Source organism: Gastrolobium bilobum, unplaced genomic scaffold (assembly GCF_033153095.1).
Source record: "Gastrolobium bilobum isolate Gb01-03AN ecotype WA unplaced genomic scaffold, APGP_CSIRO_Gbil_v1 utg3268, whole genome shotgun sequence".
In the NCBI taxonomy this organism is placed as follows: domain Eukaryota; kingdom Viridiplantae; phylum Streptophyta; class Magnoliopsida; order Fabales; family Fabaceae; genus Gastrolobium; species Gastrolobium bilobum.
Window position 1 is genome coordinate 956,010 of NW_026899992.1, and position 22,692 is coordinate 978,701.

General features: G+C 34.9%; 3 protein-coding genes and 1 non-coding gene across 5 annotated transcripts; 2 read left to right on the plus strand and 2 right to left on the minus strand.

The window, feature by feature from the left end:
* Positions 1–4,350: 4,350 nt before the first annotated feature.
* LOC133294765 (GDSL esterase/lipase At1g54790-like) lies at positions 4,351–7,086 on the minus strand. Its single transcript, XM_061493518.1, has 5 exons — positions 6,852–7,086; positions 5,769–5,972; positions 5,493–5,659; positions 5,081–5,351; positions 4,351–4,610 (listed from the first exon to the last, which is right to left on the minus strand). The coding sequence occupies exons 1-5, from the start codon at positions 7,084–7,086 to the stop codon at positions 4,351–4,353; spliced, it is 1,137 nt and encodes a 378-aa protein (XP_061349502.1).
* Positions 7,087–9,788: 2,702 nt separating this feature from the next.
* On the plus strand, positions 9,789–15,807 carry LOC133294758 (uncharacterized). Of its 2 annotated transcripts, XM_061493507.1 has the most exons (12): positions 9,789–9,960; positions 10,116–10,156; positions 10,320–10,420; positions 10,520–10,600; positions 11,238–11,317; positions 11,665–11,716; positions 12,503–12,592; positions 13,942–14,010; positions 14,149–14,250; positions 14,883–14,951; positions 15,066–15,122; positions 15,523–15,807. In XM_061493507.1, the coding sequence occupies exons 1-12, from the start codon at positions 9,884–9,886 to the stop codon at positions 15,616–15,618; spliced, it is 915 nt and encodes a 304-aa protein (XP_061349491.1). In that variant the 5' UTR covers positions 9,789–9,883; the 3' UTR covers positions 15,619–15,807. The 2 variants fall into 2 exon arrangements, with proteins under 2 accessions (XP_061349491.1, XP_061349492.1); XM_061493508.1 differs by lacking the exon at positions 12,503–12,592.
* Positions 15,808–17,809: 2,002 nt separating this feature from the next.
* Positions 17,810–19,222, minus strand: LOC133294761 (phosphoglycerate mutase-like protein AT74). Its single transcript, XM_061493511.1, has 2 exons — positions 18,645–19,222; positions 17,810–18,548 (listed from the first exon to the last, which is right to left on the minus strand). Exons 1-2 carry the CDS (start codon positions 19,081–19,083, stop codon positions 18,118–18,120), a joined length of 870 nt encoding a protein of 289 aa, XP_061349495.1. The 5' UTR covers positions 19,084–19,222; the 3' UTR covers positions 17,810–18,117.
* Positions 19,223–19,582: 360 nt separating this feature from the next.
* TRNAS-UGA (transfer RNA serine (anticodon UGA)) lies at positions 19,583–19,664 on the plus strand. Its single transcript has one exon. It is a non-coding gene; the product is annotated as a tRNA-Ser (tRNA).
* Positions 19,665–22,692: the final 3,028 nt, after the last annotated feature.

Below are 22,692 nucleotides of genomic sequence, written 5' to 3' on the forward strand. Positions count from 1 at the left end.
GAAAACCTTTTTCAATATGGTATCAGAGCAGATTGGTCATGAGAAAACTCAGCCACCACAACCACCGTCAAACCGGCGGCACAACGCCGGAAATCTCAACCTCCAACCATTATTAAGGTTATTTTCCCTTCCTACAAAGTCCCAAGAGCAAAGTAAGGCTACCAATCACTATAGAAGGCAAAATCCCAGCTTTCCATCGCCGTCAGCCACCGTCAGCAGCTATCGGAAAATTTTTCCGACGACATTTCCGGCCAAGATCCGCACCATTCGAAACAGAAGGAGCCGATCTACAAGTTTCAAGAAGGACCATCGGATTCTGCTGAGCCACGCGCTAGAGAAAGGACGGAGCGTCCGCCCTACGCGTTACCACACGCAGCCATGTTGATTAAAAGTAAATTTCCATCCAGCAATGTTGCTCAACAAGGTATAGCGTTCCATGTTGATAATAGTAGTCGATGGATTCTTGATTCAGGGGCTTCAGATCATATGACAGGTAATGCAACCTTATTTTGTTCTTATACCCCTTACTATCAACAATCACGAATAAGAACAGCAGATGGCAGCTTCTCTACTATTGCTGGAAAAGGATCCATTAAACTTTCTGAACACATTACTTTGAACTCAGTCCTTCATGTTCCCTCTCTTACTTGTAACCTTATCTCTATCAGTAAACTTACGTCTGAGTTACATTGTGTTGCCAAGTTTTCTGTCAATGCTTGTGTTTTCCAGGAACAGGACTCGGGGCTGATGATTGGCAGTGCTAGAGAGGAAGAAAGACTTTATTATTTAGAAAAAGATTCTTGTGAAGGAAAAAAATTTGTGAACCACTCGGTTTGTTTGTCTGGTGATTGTAATGATGTTTTGTTGTGGCATCGTCGGTTAGGATACCCAAATTTCATTTATCTTCAGAAGTTGTTCCCAAGCTTATTTATCAATAAAAATCCCAGTTCTTTTTCTTGTGATATTTGTCAGCTTGCAAAACATTCTCGTGTTTCTTATCCTCCTAGAGTCCATCATGATTCTTCTCCATTTACCTTGATTCATAGTGATATATGGGGTCCATCCCGTGAAAAAAATATCTCTGGTGCTCGTTGGTTTATAACTTTCATAGATGATCACTCTAGGGTATGTTGGGTATACCTTCTAAATGATAAGTCTGACGATGCATCCATTTTTAAAAACTTTCATGCTATGGTTCAAACTCAGTTCCAGACCTCTATCCAAATTCTTCGAACTGACAATGGTACTGAATATTTTAATTCTGTTCTTGGAAACTATCTCAGCCAGCATGGTATTCTTCATCAAAGTTCTTGTCCTAACACCCCTCAACAAAATGGGATGGCTGAAAGAAAAAATAGACATCTCCTTGAAGTTGCTCGAGCTCTTATGTTTACCATGCATGTCCCTAAATATTTGTGGGGGGAAGCTGTCTTGACTGCAGCATACCTCATCAATCGGATGCCTTCTCGTGTCCTAAATTTTCAATCTCCTTTATCTTGTCTTACCCACACCTTTCCTTCTTTTCGGGGTCATTCTTCCCTTCCTCCCAAGTTGTTTGGCTGTGTGGAGTTTGTACATGTTCCTTCCCATCAAAGGTCCAAGCTCGATCCTAAGTCCATTAAATGTGTCTTCATAGGATATCCTCCTAACCAAAAGGGCTACAAGTGTTACTCATCTTCACTTCGTAAGATCTTTGTTTCTATGGATGTCACATTTGATGAGAGACAATCTTTTTTTCCTTCGACTTCTCTTCAGGGGGAGTCTATTGGGGTTGATGAAGATAAGTCTTGAAAACCAAATGATTCTGTTGTTTTGCCTTTGCCGTTGGAGACAGGGGGAGTCATTATGAAAAAGACAGGGGGAGTTAATGTGTCAGATAATGGAGATCCTCCCGGGAAATGGGGAAAGTTTTACAGCAGGCGAGAATCACCTCAGGAGCCTCTAGACTGCCAGGATTCTGACTCGAGTCTTAGTTCCAGCAACACTGATACAGCCAACCTAGATGTGCCTATTGCTCTCCGAAAAGGTACTAGATCTTGTACTGCTCATCCTATTTCTCATCATATCACATATGAAAAGTTGTCCCCAGGTTTTCGTGCTTTCAACACTATGTTAGACAGTACAAAAATACCAAAAAATATCCAAGAAGCACTTGATGATCCAAAATGGAGGAATGCAGTCTTTGAAGAAATGGATGCACTCAACAAAAATGGAACTTGGGAGTCTGTAGCATTACCCAGAGGAAAGAAAACAGTAGGTTGCAAGTGGGTGTTCACAATAAAGTTTAATGCAGATAACAACATCAACAAGTATAAGGCCAGACTGGTTGCTAAGGGATTCACTCAAACTTATGGGATAGACTATCAAGAGACATTTGCCCCTGTTGCCAAGCTTAACACTATCCGAGTTCTTTTATCACTTGCTGCAAATCTTGGTTGGCCCTTGCAACAATTAGATGTAAATAATGCTTTCTTGAATGGTGATCTACATGAAGAAGTTTATATGGATCCACCACTTGGTTTTGAAAAATGAGACGATTCAGTATGCAAGTTGAAAAAGTCTCTCTATGGTCTTAAACAATCTCCTAGAGAGTGGTTTGAGAAGTTTACTCAAGCTGTTAAGGGAAGAGGATTCCTCCAAGCTCAGAATGATCACACTTTATTTTTAAAACACTCTAATGGTGGTAAAATTGCTATTCTCATTGTTTATGTTAATGACATAATTGTCACAGGTAATGATTGTGAGGAGATAAGCTCTTTGAAGAAATATTTATCTAATCAGTTTGAACTGAAGGATCTTGGATCTCTCAAATATTTTCTAGGCATGGAAGTTGCTCGAAGTAAGGCAGGAATTTCTTTAACTCAGAAGAAATATATTCTAGACCTGTTACAAGAAACAGGAATGCTTGGGTGCAAGCCAGCAGAGACTCCAGTTGAACCCAATATTAAATTAGGAATCGAAGATGGGAAAGAAGTTGACAAAGAGCAGTATTAGAGATTGGTGGGGAAGTTGATCTACTTATCTCACACTCGGCCTGATATTGCATTTGCAATTAGCATGGTTATTCAATTCATGCATTCTCCTAAGGAAAAACACATGAGTGCAGTTTATAGAATTCTGAAGTACCTCAAAAACACCCCTGGACGAGGATTGTTCTTTAAAAGGGGACACAAGAGGATGATTGAAATATATACAGATGCAGATTGGGCTGGCTCTGCATTGGACCGAAGATCCACTTCAGGATATTGCACCTATATTTGCGGAAATCTTGTGACCTGGAGAAGTAAGAAACAAACAGTTGTTGCCCGGAGCAGTGCAGAAGCAGAATTTCGGGCTCTAGCCCATGGTATTTGTGAAGGAATTTGGTTAAGAAGACTCCTTGAGGAATTGAAGATCTCTTTTTCCCTACCTGTCAGAGTGTATTGTGATAATAAGGCTGCTGTCAGTATTGCTCAAAATCCAGTTCACCATGACAGAACAAAATATGTGGAGGTTGATCGCCACTTTATCAAAGAAAAAATAGATGATGGAAGTGTATGTATGGTGTATATTCCTACCAAAGAGCAGATTGCAGATATTCTCACTAAGGGCCTACACTGGCCAACCTTTGAAGACCTGATTGGCAAGTTGGGAATGATCAACATTTACCTCCCAACTTGAGGGAGAGTGTAGAAAATCAGAATTCAAATTCAAATATTTTTCCGTTTTTATTTCCTATTAATTAGGAATAATTAAGATTAATTAGGATTGATTGTTTTTTATTTCCTATTAATTAGGATTAATTGTAATTGATTAGAATTAATTGTGATTAGGTTTAGTGAGTCATAACTAAGTCATTCTTATGATTGTGATTAGGTTTGGTGAGTCATAGCTGAGTCATACTTAGCTATTTTTCTTGTATAAATACTCCTCATTCCTCATGTAATTATTCAAATCAATATACTGAAAACCTTTTTCAATAGAAAGATATAAATGTAACATCACAGAAGAATTTGCGGAATATCCTTTTACCATATGATTAAATAGCTGAAAGCCCTCTTGTAAGTTGTAACATTGTTACTTGGACACCATATACCCCATGCAATGAACCATGTGTCACCAATGGAGTCTTTTATTGATGGATTACCCTTCCTTTGTGAAAAAGTCTAACTAATGGTAAAGCATGCTGATGTATCAGATTAAAATCTGTGAACATAATCACACTTACCATGTCACAAAGTCAATTTATACAATCTTAAATCATATTCATTTGTAAGAGCTTGACTTGAATTCAAGGTTACAATCAGCTGTTGCTTTCACTACACCAGTACAGAACGAGTCAAATTATTTTAGCAATAAACAGACTGGGATTTAGAACTTGAGTAAGGGCATTTTGTCTAAGAAAGGATTGGAGGAGTAATTTCCAGTGAGAATTTGTGATGCGACATATTGATTTGCAGCCTCAGTGTAATGAATCCCGTCCCAGTTTACATACACAGTGCTGTCATTGCAACCTTTTGCTGTAATTGTGGTCCCATTGAAGATCTTTGTTTGCCCACAAGAAACTCGACTGTCATAGTTCAATGGTGAACCTCCATATCCACAGCAAGCCATAATAGGTTGTTCAAACCCTGTAAACAAATAATCACTAAAATTTATTGCTAAAATGATTTAATTATTATGATTGTAAATGTATAGGATAACTGGAAAGTTTTACTGCAATCACAATAATTTAATTACAGGGTAAAAGGGAAAGGAGGCTCCAGATAAAACAAAGCTAGAAAGATAAATAAAATGAATTTCCCTGAAGTATGATGCAATATAGGAGGAAGTCATTCTTTTATATTCTTCCATTGCCAAATCATGTCAAGGTGATTAGTGCTGAATGGAGTGTAATAAGAAGTACCAATAAAACAAGTTGCTACGACATAATCTGCAGGACACTGGATGCCAAAGGCATATGATCTGAGGAATTCAAAATCTACAGAAATTAACATCTAAAACTCTTGGAAACAGTACTTATCCAGAAAAATAAGGCAAAATCAATAAAATAAGGGGAATTAAAATGAGGCAAAAATAAGTTTTTGCAAGTTAGACTCACCATATTTAGAATAGTTTGCAATGAGGTCTGATTTTATGGTAAAGATGTCAACATATGTAACATTTACATCTGGATACTGGCCCTGCAATTTACTACAGAAAGCTTGAAGCTGTAGATTGAAGGTTTTAGCTACTTGGTTATGTGAACTAACACATCCTAGTTCATCAAGCTTTGATGGATCAGTGCCAAATTTGGCAATGACGTTAGCCAAGCAGCCGAATGGACCTGTGTTATGTATCCAGAAATATCTAGCCCCATGGTCATACAGTTTCTAGCACACAAATCAAAGAGTTTATGTTAATTTCAGTAAAACTGCTTTTATAGTTTGGAATTCAAGAAATTTTTGTATAAAATATTTCGAATAAAAATTGTACCAATTCATTGTTATTTTGTTAGACATAATGTCACCTACGTTTATTCCAGATTCCAATTCCAATAGAATTGTTGGAATTGAGGTAAGTATTTGGTCCAAACTTTTTGAATAAAATGCACCAACAAGATCGTTCTGGCCAATGTCAAACATGTATAACCCCTTCTCGAAATAATCTTCACTTGGGACGTATTTATCAAATTTCTCGCCTGAAACATTATTGTGATAATTTTCCTTCACATGAATGAATGAGAAAAACAGCAAACTTTTTTTTGAAACTGAACTAATGAGAAGAGATTTGATTAATTTATCATATACCTTCAACTGCAAGCAATTCAAGAGCCCGAGCTTTGAATCGCAGAAACTGAGATACCTGAACCCCAAAGCTGAATGGGCAGAAGGATGTTGCAGTGGCTGGAAGGATAGTTGAAGCTGCTGCTGCAAAGTTGCATCCTTGCTGAAAATTTGGCAAACCCAATGAATCCAAATAGGCACTTAAGAATGGCAAGTCCATGGCTTCCACTGCAATAATCAATCAAAATCACATATGGAACTATCAAGAGAATGCTATGGATACATGTGTTGGTGAATATTTGTAAATAACCAATTTAATTCTGTAAAGAACTTTGGGATGCACCATCCTAAAAAGCTAGCTCAAATGGTGAGAGTGTCCAAAGCCTTATAAACTTCACATTAGTTGCACATACAACCAATGTGGGACTATAGGGACTATATATCTCAACACGTCCCCTCACACGAGAGCCCATTGGGCTTGAAGAGTGGATAATGCAACATGCCCATCCTACCTGTGCTAAGAAACGTCACAAGAGAAAGTGGGGGGCGGCGGGGCTCTGATACCATGTTAAGAACTTTGAGGTCACCACCCAAAAGCTTAAGCTATTGGGTGAGGCTACATTAATGGTTTTATATATCTCAAAACAATACGCCCTCTCACACGAGAGCCCACTGAGCTTGAAGGGTGGACAATGCACAAGCCCACCTACCGAAGAAAGAAATTCCACTAGAAAGAAAGTGGGGGCGGTGAGGATCGAACCCTGGACACCTGGCTCTGATACCATATAAAAAACTAATTCAACCAAAAAGCTTAAGCTATTGCTACTGTGTGAGGCTACATTAATGGTTTTATATATCTTAACAAATTCAAATAAAGAGTTAATTCAACCCAAAAACTTAACGTTTGAAGGTAATGTCTAACATAAATAAGCTCAATTATACGCGGCCTTACTCGTACATTTCTTACAAATAGACTAATTCGTAATTTTGAACCAGTGATTTTCCGGTCACAAAAAGCAAACTTAACGCTGTTCCAAGCTCACCCTCTAGCAATATTAATTAATTAAAATACTAACAGAAAATTTCATGAAAGGATTAGAAATTTACGCAAGAAGTCCACTATGAGACGGCCATTGCAGGACCTCCCAGATGGAGTTTTGAAGTAATTGTGGCCATTAGGTGGCGCGAGTTGAATGCCCATCCCTGCAACAAGTTCACCTGTGTCCGAGTTTGAATCACCAAAGTTGAAAACTGCTGGGTATCTGAAACCAACCGAATTTGCCACAACAAAATAGATGCAAAATAAGACAACTTGAAAAGCAACAACATTCTTAGGAGCCATGACACTTATTCCTAGTCTTCAATGGTGCAGGTTATAAAGTTGAAGAATTTTCATTCTCAATAGTGTCAGTTATGAAGTTAAATAGTTGTTTAATCCGTGTGATTCAATGAGTGCATTAAAATTTTCTAGTGTCAGTCAATAGTTGTTTAACGTGTGTGATGTAATGAGTGGATTAAAGAGTTTTTTATTGATGATATAATGGATCATTTGAAAAAATGTTTATTCTTTCAAACGACACAACTTATATCTTTTCACTATCACAAAGAGGTGGGATCCACATTTTTATTTTTTTGTCAACTCTCCCTCCTCTTTTATCTATCTCTTTCTCTCGCTTAAAATGACACAATTTTACATCATGATACACACTTTTTCCGTCATTTATTGATAAAGGTGTTTTTTAAGGTTTTATTAATTTCACATTGTTGGAGAGTAATTCTCTCTTATTATAAACACAATCATAGGTGGGGCCATTCATTTATAAAAAATAATAAAATAAAAATTAAGCTATATAGAAATTGACGGATGTATAGAAAATAAAGGTACTTTCCAATAGTTTTTCCTTTTTTTTTATTAGTGTAATATACGTTATATGTTTTTGGGTAGGATATTGTAACAACCAATTAGGGTTACTATCAATTTTATTACCAATCAATTTTACCGTTAGATCAATTATATTGATCCAACAGTTATATTTATTTCCATCTTTGTATGATTATGATTTCTCATATTTAATATTTTATATTTATTTTCACCTTTGTATGATTATAACTTCTCATATTTAATGTGATTAAATATAAGAAATTATAATTAAATATAAGAAATTATAATCATACAAAGCTGGAAATAAATATAATCGTTGAATTAATATAATCGATCTAACGATAAAATTGATTGATAATAATATTGGTAGTAACCCTAATTGGTTGTTATAATATTCTACTCCTATATTTTTTCATTTTGTAGGCTTATTTGTGTTATGGTAGAGTTTAAAAAAAAAAAAAAATACATTTCCTCCAATGTCTAGAGTTCTATTTTTTTCATCTTATTTTTTATAACAGTGATCATAACAAATGGTGATGTACTTATTTTTTGCATCACTTTTGGAGATGGTGATTCACTTAAGGATGTCTCTTCATCATAATGTGACTCTAACGCTTCAATAAAAGATGCTTCCACAGAAGTTATCTCTGAGAAATTTTTTTTTACTCGAAAATTATGATTTTAAAAAATATAATGAAAAAGTAAGTTTATGAGAATGTTAATAAAAAATTATTTGATAGGTCAAAATATTATCGAGAATATTAACTTAATTTTTCTGAATTTATATTTAGTTAATGGTAAAATATTATTGAAAATATACGATGAATTTATGAAAGTAACCCTTATGAGTAATGAGGCTCCAATGTTCTTACCTCAGATACTGCAATGCAAGTACAAAGCCACAAAGCTTATTTTTGTTTCTGGTTCGTGATTAATGTTTCATTTCTTCGAGAAAGAAACAAATCGATGTAATCTGTGGAATCTTTTGGTTGAGATTTCAAAAAAAATTACGTTGAATTTGCAAATCCTAACATTTCAACTTTATGGGGATAAACTCATTTTTTCCTCAACCAACCGTTGCATTTCAGTTTACCCAAACAAAGAATTCCATGAAACCACAAATAATTCGGCTACCAAACGGGCCCAAAGAGAAGTATAATGGTGGGGCTCATATTTGATGAAATGACCAGTTTTTTATCACTATATTTATCTTAACTTGCACAGCTGCAACACGAGAGTGAAAAGACAGATCATGATTCATGCATATAAGGCTGCTACAACATGAACCTTTTATTTATTTGTTTTGGCTACTCGTGAGTTTATTGAGTTTTAATATGCTAAATCAGCAGCATAAAATGTCAATTACACTGTCAAAGAGATTTAACCGAAGGTTATTAATTATATTTTGGATGTATCAAAGAGGCTCATATGCATAGTAATAGAGAACGTTTTCAATATTAGAAGTTATAAATTTATAAAAGTTACATTCCAGCAAATTAGAGATAACCTTATTTGTTGTGATTACAAAGAAGTAGGTAAGGCACAATTTTTTTCATTTTTTTTTCTATCCTCAAAGACTCCATCCACTTTCATATATATACAAGAGATAAAATGATTTCTTTCTCCATTTTACAGTTTGCATAAGAAATATTAAACCCTAAATTATAAAATTTTTATCACACAATCTCAATGTGTAATTTTAAAAACAAAAGTGCGATATTATTTTATTTTTGGAGAAAGTAACAAAGTGAATCCTTAATTTATAAGTTTAATTTATGGGAAAAAAGTTTCCGATGTTACTTTAGATAACTTTATCTAATGTTCATCGAAACGACGTCGTTTTGGGGTTGAAAAATTAAAAAAATTAGAGTGATAAAGACTATTATAACTCTGAAATAAATTAAAATTACCAAAATACCATAATTTCCGTCCCAAAACGACGTTATTTTGATGAACATTAGATAAAGTTATCTAAAGTAACATCAGAAAAAACAAACCCTTAATTTATTCACAAATAATTTTGTGGAAAATATTTCACGTTTGAAGATGACCTGGACAGGCCCAAACCGAGGACCAATGGGCCTAATGTTTTTCAGGCCGAACTCGATTGCATTTCTATTTTCTAATGAAGTTGAAGGCTTAAACCCTTGGAAACCAGAAACCAGAAACCTGTGTTGTGTCTCTGTTTTGGTTCAATCGAATCAATAATAATCGATCAGAGAGTTGTAATTGCAATGTTTCTGCGTCGAAGTTGAAGATGATGCCTTTCAAACGCTTACACTTAGGTCGCACACTCTATCGTTCATCTCAGATTGGAGAATCTTCATCGCATCTGTGAGTTGCATTGCCTTGCTCGCTCTTTCTGAGAAAATGCATCTTCTTCTTCTTGACACCTTTGAATTTCATCATTTCCTGATGTTTTCAGTTTGAAATGAATGTCATTCTGCAAAATTTCGCTTACTATGATTAAGGTTTGTTTGAACTTTCAGGCTTGGTTGCTGCAGGAGCTATTCCACTGCTCTATCAAATGGTAATCTCTTTCAACACAGTTTTTTTTTTTTCATTTGGAATTTATAATATATATATATATATATGTGTGTGTGTGTGTGTGTGTGTGTGTGTGTGAAGAATTCAGAATTGGTCTTCAACCTTCAATTTGTTGATAAGTTGGAGTGATTTCTCTGCTTGATCAGGTTCTGAGGGTAGTTTTAAGAGCCTTCATCCTCATTTGTTCAAGGGCTACGATGGCTTTCCCTTGGCTAGTGTTAAAACTTTGACACTCCGATCTACAATGGTAATATTCTTGAACATGCTGTCTCATCAAGACCGTGATTTTTAGCTTTTTGGGATTTGACTTCCTAACATCCTTGTGTCTTTTTAATATCTTTCTTAGGCTGCTGAGTTATCCGTTTTCATGAACGATAAGAGGATGATAACTACTCAAGTCAAGGCTCCTGCACAAACACGACGAGTGGTAGGCTCTCTTAAATTTCTTCTCTTCATTTTTTGATGATCAAGCATTTTCTGCTATTCTTCATGATATATAGCATATACTATATAGTATATACGTTATATCCAATGTATACTTATCGTAATGAATTGATAAAATTTAGGGGACAGGTTTTGTGTATGGAGTTTGGAACCTGTATATCTTCAGATTCAGACCTTTGCTGGTCTATCTTTTAGGTTTAAATCTTTAGTTATGGAGCCGTTGATGCTGGGATGTTTTCAATTGATTTGTTACTATCACTACTATTTATGCACTTATTCTATGCTGGATTACATAGACATTTATTTTACTATTTGAATTGAATTACTGGATTTATTATCTCAATGTTCCTTGTGAAAGAGGATATGCTATATGTAACTACGTGCAACATATATGTGTGTTGTGCTCTAAAACAGTCACCCAAAGAGTTGATAAGTATATGGGTTTCAGGTAACCCTCTTATTCGAATTAAAGCATTTCTATTGCTTAACAATTGCTTTGCCATTATAATACTCTTAAAGGATAACACAAATGAAATTAATCAATGGTAGCTGTCTGTGATCTTCTAATGTGCAGTATCAGGTAATAATTTTGGTGCTTTGCTGACGTATCATTGATGCAGGGAGCACAAATATCCTTATCAAGTCCTGGATTTATCTATGAACCTTATGAACCTCGTGAGAAAATCCCATTTTGGAAGAGGTTAGATCTCCATAGCATTATACTCGACTTCTGATCTCTGTTATACTTTCCTTTTTCTAAAGAAAAAACATAGCAAGATCTTGCGGTTGAGTCCACAATATATATGTTTCTTTTTTTTTCTTTCTAAAATTTGAATTTGCTTCGCTTTTTGTGGATTTAATTTTACTTGAAAAGAGTATCAATAATGCTGCATCTGTTAGATTTATTTACATCTTTTTGTAGCTATTTTCTTTCACTAAATTGATGTGCCTTTAAAACTTGTATAGCATTACATTTCCTTATAAACTATTACATTATGCATCATTAAATTTTCTATAATAGTATCTCTCTGATGTTTGATATATCAGATGGTTCACTAAAAGTGGTTGGAGAAGAACCAAAAACGACATGATTCTGGAGGTGATGATGCATATCACTCATGTGAATTTCTGTTTGCATTATTTCCCCATTTTGGAGCCTAACTATTTTTATGTAATAATTTCTGGTGATCCCAATTATTCTTTCCCATTCCATCACTTTTTTACCCTAATCTTGAAGAATTAGGGCACATTGCTGCTTTCTTTGAAGGAGGATAGACCAGTAATTCATTTACAGAAACAACTCCCGAAACATATATTGAAACTAATTACAAAAACAATAACAGAGACAAGTAATCCTAATTACAATGACAGCAATGGAAGAACAATAACACAGGGACTCAATTACAACAAAGAAAAGAAGTAAATGCAGAAAGGAAAGATAGTTCTAGAGCAATTCGAGAGGCCCTAGACTCTCCCAAGTTCCAAGCCTATTTCAGATCCAAGATGATTCCTCATGCTTCCCATGCCTTCCCTTTTTATTCCACTAACTTTCCCGCCTCTTCCTCCTTAACCGTTTTCTGTTGCACATCCCTTCCAGATCCTTCCCCTCCTAACAAACTCTCAGCTATCTGATTCAACAACTAGACCTGCTTGGGCTTGGGCCCTATTTCAGCTATATGGGTCCGTATCAGATTTCTTCTCCACTCTCTTATGTTCGTTCTTCCCTTTCATTCTACTAAATGTTCTCCTATTATGAGAAAAAAGAAAAGAAAAAGAAAATGAAAGACACTGAAAGTATTGAATCCTGGACAGCAGACATTTACCATTTCTATTAATGGATGTTATCAATCACCTTAATCTAACATTGTTTTTTGCTCTGCCGCAGCTCAAAAATGCCTATGCCATTGCAAAATTAAGAAAATCAGGATATTCGAAAAGTCATTTTTACAACGAGGCTGTCAACATGTACAAGGAGGTAGGTACCTGTTATATTTTGCAGCCTTTACTAAGGTTTTATTTCTTTTACTCATTCTGCCAACAACAAACAACAAAAACAAAAGCCTTATCCCACTAGTTAGAATCGGGTACATGAATCAAATAACGCCATTGTGTTCTGTCTTATGACTCATTCTGCCATTTGATGTTAGTGGCTTCAAACAAGTTCTATTTTGGTCCCCCCATTTCGAGTTTCAACAATGTCGCCTTCATGTTGTTCAAAATTCAAATTGATTTAAAAATAAGTAAATTTAGTCCTCCAAGTGCCACATCATTTCTAGATCATCGAAGATAGTGTAACATTCGCAAAACTGGCTGGCATGCTAACATCTGTACTTTTTGGCTCTCGTTTGCTGGTTTCTTTGCTGACATGTAAAGGTTGCGGTACAGTTCCTAATCAACAAGAGTGCCATTACGGGTGTACTTTGCATCAATTTGAAAACCAAAGAGGACAACATCATTGGAATCAGAACTAGGGGACCAGAATCTAACTTGTTCAAAACTAGAGGAATCAAAATTTAATCTTACACTAGGGAAGAATAAAACCACTCCCCATTAAACACCAACTAGCGAGAGCGGGGTGAGGACAATTCTTGTATGCAGGCTTACCTGTGCATATTTGCAAAGATATTGTTTCTCAGAGTCGAACCTATGACCTTTCTCTCAGAAACCACTGTTGTAGGCTCGCCCTTTTTTATACTGGGGAAAAATAATTTGTATAAATAATAAATGATAAATATTTGGCTTAAAAGATGCAGTCATTAAACTTGAAATCTCCTTTGATTGTTGATTTATTGTTATATTGTGATGATGTGATTATGAAATCCTTTAGTACTTAATTTCACATCTGTCATCCACCAGTGTAATTGGACAGATTATCAGCTTGATGAAGCAGATATATCAATGGCATTTGGTTGCCTATTTAAGAAACAAATATACTTAATCTATTTTTTGGCTCTGCACTGCTGCCGTGCCTTGTGAGTACTAGGATTTGCTGCATGCAGTTCCTTTGACAGAACATAGCTGCAAGATTGATATCATTTAATAGATTAGGAGAGTGTATTGTTGGAAAGAAGTAAGACATTGAAGAAAGGCCATTTCAGAGTGATATAGTTACTTGGGAGCTATAGCATTGAGGAGAATAAATTTGAGAAAACTGCCTTGAAGTTTTATCAGTTAGGACAATTTATCATCATTAGTTCTTGGCAATTTCCTTCTTTTTGACTTGTAATATGCATTTTATTCTATTTTGTTTTTCTTTAGCTCCATGATTTCACTTGGCATATCTTCTTTTGGCTCAATGCTGAAGTTTCTTTTCTTTTTCTCCAGATAAACACTCTAATAGCTAATGGTGACAAAAAGTCATTAAGGAAAGTCGTTACTGAGAAGATGTTTTCTGTATGCTTCACTTCCTTTTTGTGATCTTATTTAGTGTATTATATGAGCTTATGATGCAGCTCCGTACATTTTTGCATTAATTTCTAAGAGCGTACAGTTGAATTTCTGAGATGCTGTATTTCATTTTCTTGTCCATAGGCACTTAAGAATGAAATTAAACAGCGAGAAACTGCATGGAGCAAGGTTTATTGGGAATTGGTTGAGCCTGTTGATAAGATACGAACTTTGCGTGCTCGTCTGGTTAGTATTCTTTTTTACTGTTTTTATTAAATTTTGGTCAAGATGATGTGGCAACTCAAAATGTAACATGAATCTGAAATAAGAGAAAGAACATCTGCCTTTACTGGCATTGGGTTAGCTTGCTAATGGTGAGGCATCATTGATCAAAATCTGGTCCAATTGGTTCAAGTATTATTTGCTTGATAGGATGTGTTTTGGAGGTGTTCTGAACATTTTACGATGAAAACTTTGAAGTTGATCCCTTTGGTTTCTGGGCAACTTTCTAATGTATTCCCTGGGCATCTCCCCAGGGTTATGTCTCCCAAGCACCATAAGCAAAAACTTAATTTTGAAGATTTTTTTCAAATTTTCTGCCGCAGAGACCTTTTCTGGGATTAAATATTTTAACAGCATTGTGTATCTATATTATTGGTATTTTCTTGCTTTAATCATGATGACAATTCTATAAATACAAATTGACCGGGTCCTATTGGTATGCATGTCCTTTTTAACCTACTAGTGCTATGCAGAAGAGCAGATTATACATGATGCTGAATTGTACTCATCACTCTCACAGACAAACAGGCGCCCACATTGTGAAATTAGTATCTTTTTTTTCTATAAAATGATTTTTCTGATTTCTTCATTTACAGATTGGCGTTGATAGAAACAACCTAAATAAAGCATTTATTCAGCTTACTCTTGAGTTTTTGGCTAAACAGGTATGCTTTACATACATTAGAATTAGTCTTATCGCAGAAATTTGTACCCATGGTTTCATGACTAAAGGAATTTCAAGAACTTAGAGCGGTGAATTAATGTTATATTACTTCCAGAAATTTGAAGCATATGACGCTAAAGGTTCTGTTGTAGCTGGAGATAAAAACAAGGAGGTAATGATAGTAAATTTCTTTTCTTCCATTCTTGTGGTGTTCCTGGATATTCATTCCCCTTGTCATTCTGTCAATTGCAAAAATGCATTATACCATCAAGGCAAAGATAGTCAGTGCTTTCGTCATTGGCTTTTATTTTCTTGCACATTGGTCGGATAGAAGGGAACATTTTATATTTAATTTTATGTGGCATGAATTATATAGAAGCAGGGTACTCATTCATTTTCTATGAAATGGCAAGCTGCATATCAGAGGGAACTTCATACATTTTTTAGGACGCATCCTTTTGAATTTTTGACCGCCAATATCAATTGTTTACTCCAAGTTCAGTGCATTGCTCTTTATTTTGGTAAAGGCCTCCTTCTCTTCGCACCGATTGCTGGTTTCCTATGTTTTTCAGGTTCTTGTCCGTGATATATGGGTATTTGAGAAATCTATGTTTCACCCTGGAGCTTGCTGGCGTCTGTGTGGACGGATATCACCAAAAGCAGCATAGCTTTCTCCTTAAAGTAAGAGATCAAAGTTTGTGAAAGTTCTCTAGCTGATCCTATGTAGTAACTTATAACTGTTGAGCTGAATTTCTTATATTTGATTTGTCGCTGAAATCCTTATTCTTTCGTACTCTAAAGACAAGCTCATGTTAGGGGAGTTTGTTGGGGAATAAAATCAAATATAAGTGTAAACTATCCAAATTTTGTTCTTTGAATGAATTCCATTTAGGGAGATTTTCTTTTTTCTTCTTTTGTTCTCCTTATCAGTCACTTTCTTTGGGGGGAAGCTGGAAAATAAAAGAACAAAAGAAACCGTGCGGTAAAGGAATACGCTAATATCAGCGTAATTAATAAAAAAAGTAAACGTGGAGGAATGGGCTATGGGATTCTATTCTTCCAAACACACTATTCATCATCAAAAATAGATTAACAATTCCGTATTAATTTGACAACTCTGTTGATAATATGGGAAGATTCACTGAAACAAGCTTAAAATTTTATTTCTATATTAGCGCTGATTCATTGCACTGCACAAGTGTGCTCTTGCCACGCAATAAACATAATCACAGTATGGGAGATGCGGATAGTCTTAAGCAATGGCTTCTTATATTCTTGCTTTGTACTTTCAGATTTAAAAGCAACTTTATAAAGGGTCTAAACTTTTTGGTTTAACATCCCTTCTAAGAAAAGCAAAGAATATCTTCCAAAGAGTTTCAATATCTACGTCCTAATTCAAACTTCTATATTCTTAGCACACAGTGGGGTTAATCAATCAATATCTTCTTGCGCCCTACCCATTAACACACCATATGGATCAAAGAGAACTCCATATTAAACCTCGGGGCATCTGCTACAGGCTCTATCATTTCATCACGAAAACACTGGCTTCGCAAGCGTTGAAGACAGTGACTTTAGGGCGTTGTACACGTTATACTTCAAGCTCAACTAAACTAAGAGGTTCTGACTCTAAAGCAGACAATGCGATTCGGTCAGAGACACCATGTCAAGCTGATAATGACAAGGAGTTCCCACCAACTCAAGGTCTCTTAGGTGACCCTATTTCTTCTCCTGCACAGCAGGCTGAAGAGAAGAATAATCCATGCTTGAAAGTTGATGAGATGGTGGGAGTGAATATGACACCGTCATTGCCAACGGCAAGTTTACCAAAAGCGAAATCTCTAAAGAAAACGGTAAGCATAAATGATAACGTGGAGGAGATTTTACCAAGTAAGAAGAAAAAGAAGAGCAGGTCCTTCCAAAAATCAAGTTCTCTGGATCAAGAACAAGAAGAACCGAAGCCTCTGCGATCAATTCTGAAAGTGGGTTCTGAACGCTATGACCAATCCAATTCAATTTGTTAATTTCGGGTTTCGGTTGTACTAATGTTAGTGTTACTAATATATTTTATGGTTAACCAAAAATAAAAATAATATATTTTATGAAACAGCAGACCGCAGCCCAACGTGAATGTCGTGGCATTACAGTTTCTTTGTGCATTGAAAATTCCCCAATTCGCCTCTTTCTTCATTTTATTTTGTAGACTTATATCTGTCTATCCTTTCTCTGTTTTGGAGACTTGATCAAAAGAAACTTAAATTCTAAAGCAATCGGTATTTTATTAAATGCACGCGTCTTCTCTCAACTGAGTGTCACAAAAGGATGCGATATAATTCAAATGAAGATATGGATTTAAAAAAAAAAAAAAACTATGCATTGTGCACCATAAATTTTGCCATGCGCAAAATCTGTGTTTTATGTCTCTAGAATAAGCTGTCCTATTAAAAATAAAACTCAATAAGAAAGATCCAAATTTGTGAGGTGAAAACAAAAAGGGAACCAGTGAGTTCTCACAACGGAAATCAATTGCGCTATCTTTAAAAGGTCTAGATGTTATATGTCCGAAAAGTCCATCTTAAATGGTCCTGTGGTATCCTTCGTGTCCGCATACTCAATAGAAAGAATTCACAAATTGCAAAATAGCTGACACTAAACCACAAAAAAATTTGCCCCATCCTCCTTTTCTGCTTCTGTCTCCAAAATTTTACAAGGAGAAAAACCATAAAAATGTAATGAAAATATCACATTATTTTTTGACACAAACATTGTTGAAAGTTGAAACCAAACAAGATATGTACATACTGAGTACAGAATCGAACATCACCAATCGTTCTGGAAAAAAAATGATTACGCAGGCTCTGCTATCATAATGAATAACACACAAGAGGCGTGAATATAATTATACAAAAACAACCGTTCCCTAAAAAAAGTATAAAATTGCTTAGTATAACTGTAATCAAGGTTAACTATTCGAACTTCCAAATGGACAAATTTATGTCAATGAATGAATGAGGCCATTAGAACTTGAAATTGGCAACTGACAACGTATTATCTATATTCCTCCTCCTTCCCCTTAACTTTCCCATTTTTGTTTCTATTGAAATTTCTTCTTTTAACATTAAAAACAGAAATCAAACTACTATGGACTGTTCAAAAAGAATCCCTAACTATGCACATACAGTCAAAGAATTAGTTTCACCTTCATTTTCCACAATGTCATCATCATCAGAGTCACCAAGATGATCAAAAAAACCATCAAGGTACCATGAGCATTTATCATTCCAAGCACCCCTGCTTGCAGTGGCACGCCATTTTTGGTCAGCTACCATATCAGGAGACAAACCCCATTCTAGCATCTCTTCCTCTGTATGATGAACCGCTAAGCTATATTCCCCACCACTTCCCAGCTGCATAACACGGAACTCACAGTTTCCAAGATTGTTCAGGTGCTCAAACTGTTCAGCCGTCCACTTGAACCACTTCATGAGGAAAATACGTGATGTCAATCCATGAGACACAATCACAAGATTCAGATCATTGGAAGGATCATGATGTAGCCTATTCATGTCTATATCCCTCCACAGAGATTCAAAGAAACCTGAAAATTAATTATATACTTACTCAAATTAACCTAATGTACAATAACAGTAATCAAAACACAACAAAAAAGAAGACGGTTAGGGTTAGGGTTTACTTGAAACGCGATCGTAAACATCGGCGGCAGATTCGCCTTCGGGGAAGCGATAGAAGAACCTGCCGAAGCGTTCGCGTTGTTGCTTGATGATCTTCATTCTCTCTTTAACCTGAAAGTTCCCGAAGTCTTGTTCGCGAATCCGCGACTCTTCTCTAACGCCGATTATTCTCTTCTTGGAGAAGGATCGACCAACCTCGCGGAGGGTGGATCGGGTGCGGGCGTAGGGGGAGACGTAGAAGTAGACACGCCAATCGGGGGAGCATTCGCCGGCGGCCATGACGCGGCGGAGGTTGACGCCGGCGTGGCGGGCCTGGGCGATGCCATTTGAGGTCAACTGAATGCTGTGATCTGGTGTGGTTGTGTATGCTGACGTGTCCAAATTTCCTTGTGACTCACCATGCCGCATTAGTATTATTCTCTTTGGAAGCATCATAACCATTATTTTTTTCTCTCTTTCTCGCTTTCTTTTTCTTCTTATTCTATTAGGATTTTTTGTTTCATTTTCATCTTTCGTTACCTTTGGTTTGTTTTTGAAGAGGATTTGAGAAACGGCACCAACTCTGGTCAAAATGCAGCAACAACACCAGCTGCAAAGCGTAAACGTGTGTACAACTAATTCCATCGTTGAATAATGGTGGGTATAATGTCAACTGGATTCCATTGCCACGATTGATCTTTGAATATTTGAGTTTTTTTTTTTCCAATTTTCAAAGGACTGTCTATTCTAGAATTCTGCCACTCTCTGAATTGAATTATTCTTACATCTAAAATTTATTTTATTTATCGTTTATAATTTTTTGGACAATGATTTATGTGTGCAAATAAAAAATAAAAAATAAAAAGGAAAATCGACAAGAGTATATTGCATCTTTTTTATAGTGATCAAGTTTGATACAATATATTATATAGTAAATTAAATGGGGATAAGAGGTCAACAAGTCGATATGTCCGAGTGGTTCAGGAGACAGACTTGAAATCTGTTGGGCTTCGCCCGCGCAGGTTCGAACCCTGCTGTCGACGTTTTTAGAATCTTTAAAAAAAATAAAAAAAAATTCAAATGTATAACGAAATAATTATATTCATCTTTCTTACATTATTTTTTAAAAAAAATTTATGTATATTTTTAATTTTCGAGTTCAAGATTTTGTAAGGGATACCATAAAAAGAGATTTCTATTATTTTATTAAGGGAATAACATCTGTCATTTTAAATGATATAAGCTTGTATCATTTTAGATCCTAACCGTTGATTTCTGTCCATCAACGGTTATAATTTATTGGATCAAAATTATTAATTAATTAATAATAAATTTGGCCCATCAAGTTTGACCCAATAGATTATAACTGTTGATGGACGGAAATCAACGGTTAAGATCTAAAATGATATAAGTTTATATCTCTTAAAAGGATAGATATTTTTCTCTTTTATTAATTGATTATGGGATTTGCATCTATCATGTCACATGACACCAAAAATTTACCTACACACAACATTTCGTGGGGCCCACACTTTTTAAAGCAAAAATAAAAATAAAAATTAAGGCACACAAAACAAATCTCTATAACATTACACATTCACTTTTTCTACAACATAACTCTTATAAAACCCTTGATTTATATAGGATTCCATTCAACAAAATCTTTTAACTTATTATTTTTAATATGTTCAACTCTGATTTTTTTTTTTATAGGTAAATATATTGATGGTATAGAAATGATCTATGTAGCACCGATACCGACACGGGACACGTGACACGATACGACACGACACTGCGATACGATAATTCTAAAAAATATTAGATTTCGACACGTTAGGACACGTTTAATATTAAATAATATTTTTAATTTATATAGTGTATATTATATTTAATGTTCAATAACTTAACAAAAAAATAAAACTAAACTTATAATCTTCATCAATTTTGCAAATAAACATAATATATCCCAAATATTTATATTAAACTTAATAAAATAGTAATCGTAATCCAACGAATCTAATAGTTGGAACTAAAAACTCATCGCAACGCAACATTTGAATCTCTTTTTGAATTTCTATAACGCGTGTTAGAGTGTCGGGGAGTGTCGTAGTGACGAAGAGTGTCGGACACGACACGTCAAAAATTTTGAAGTGTCGGTGCTTCGTAGGAAATGATTATAAATCCGTAATAATTATGTTCGTAGCTTTCGAATGTTTAAGTTTATACTCTATCTCCTACCTAGATAGTCCAAAAAGAATATACAGTTTAGTCAATTGCCGAGCGAGTCTATCAAGATAACTAGGGTTGAGAAAAATTTAGCTCATAACAACTATAAAAATGTGAAAGATTATTTAGCCACGTTGAAAATGTGATTAATATTTAAATTTTAACTAGGGTCAAGGCCCCACACACCTAACATGGCCCTGAGTCTAGTGAGAATATTACAAAATATTTAATCATGAGTTAAACAACCTCTTCTATTCTGTTTTATGAGTTATCTTGGCCAAAATAGTTAAAAATGAAATTTTACGTAAAATCATAAGGGAGATAAAAAATTATAAAACGTAAATCATAAGGTAACAAAAATTGTAATAACGTAAAAGCACTTGGAATATTGGTGAAAATGTTTGGATAAAAGAAATCATAAAATTGTAATAATAAATCGAGATTTTAACTACCATGATATTGGCTATATAGTTCACCTTCAAGAAATAGTTATCTTAATAATTGTAGGCATGGGTTCAAGCTGGTTAATATTTTTTATATTATAGAAAATAATTGTATCTCTTACACACGTATAAAAATGTACGTGACTCATGTTTTTTATTTCTCTCTCCTCTTTATATGGCCCCACATGAAGCTCATACATTCTTTTATATATAAAAGATAAAATTATCTCTTATAACATAAGAAAACATTAATCTCTTAAACTAATTGGATTCAACGTTTGGATAAGTATGAGAAATGATATTTTTAATAAGATCAAGAAATAACTGTATTTATTCAAATAATAAATAAGGCGAAGCAGACGAATAAATTCGTATACCAGAAACATAATCATTTTGTAAGTTTGCTATCTTTTGAGTTTCCTCGTGTATCCCCCAACTAACAGTGAGAGACTAAATTTTTCGAGACGTAAAGATTATCAAAATAGATTTTACTTTTACTAACAAATTTTTTTTCATACACATCAGAAATTAAAACCATACATATATAATTATGCAAACTATCGCACTAACAATGCATACAATACTTGAATTGTCAATGAAAATGTTACATAAATAATTTTCATAATTGAAAGACCGAGTATAATAAGAGCAGTTGTCAACAAAATGATCACCCTTAAATAATTTTCTCGTGACTGTTGATAAACTTACGAATCAAATCAGAATGGTTTTTTTTTTTTTTTTTTTTTTTTATCTTTTCGGCCTCGATCCGTTCACAAGAGCAAGTCATAAAAATTGTAAAAATAATTAAGTGATCCAGGTCCATTTTATTATTTGGTGGTCCCTCTCACATGAGTGAATTTTTTCTTCCATTTTTACCCCTCTCATTTCTTTTCCCATTTTGCCCCCCTCGTTTTGATAGAAGGAGCACCCCAAATTTTATGGACCAGGAGCACTACATTTCTTCTCTAAAAATTGAGAAAAATCGATAATTCACAACCACTAATGAAGGAATCATCGAAGAATTAGAAAAATCAAATTCGAATGAATTCGATCTTATACACAACTTCGAATTGTCATAGGTCTAAATGGACATGAAAGGTTAAATTAACCCAACCCCATAGAGTACAGTACCTGTTAATTGTACAGTACCATTTGGATAGGTCTAAACGAAGATGAAAGGCTACATTCACCCAACCCCAGAGTACAGTAGCTGCTAATGTATACATAATTTTGTAAAACAAAAAAAAGAATATTAGTCTAATCAACACTAATCCTTCTTTTCTCCTTATGTACACTTAAGGTGCAACCATAACCTGTGTCTGCTCTGTAGTTGTGAAAATTTTTAGCAGTGTAATAATAGTTCACGCTCAACGCAAACATATGGAGGAGGCACAATTAAATT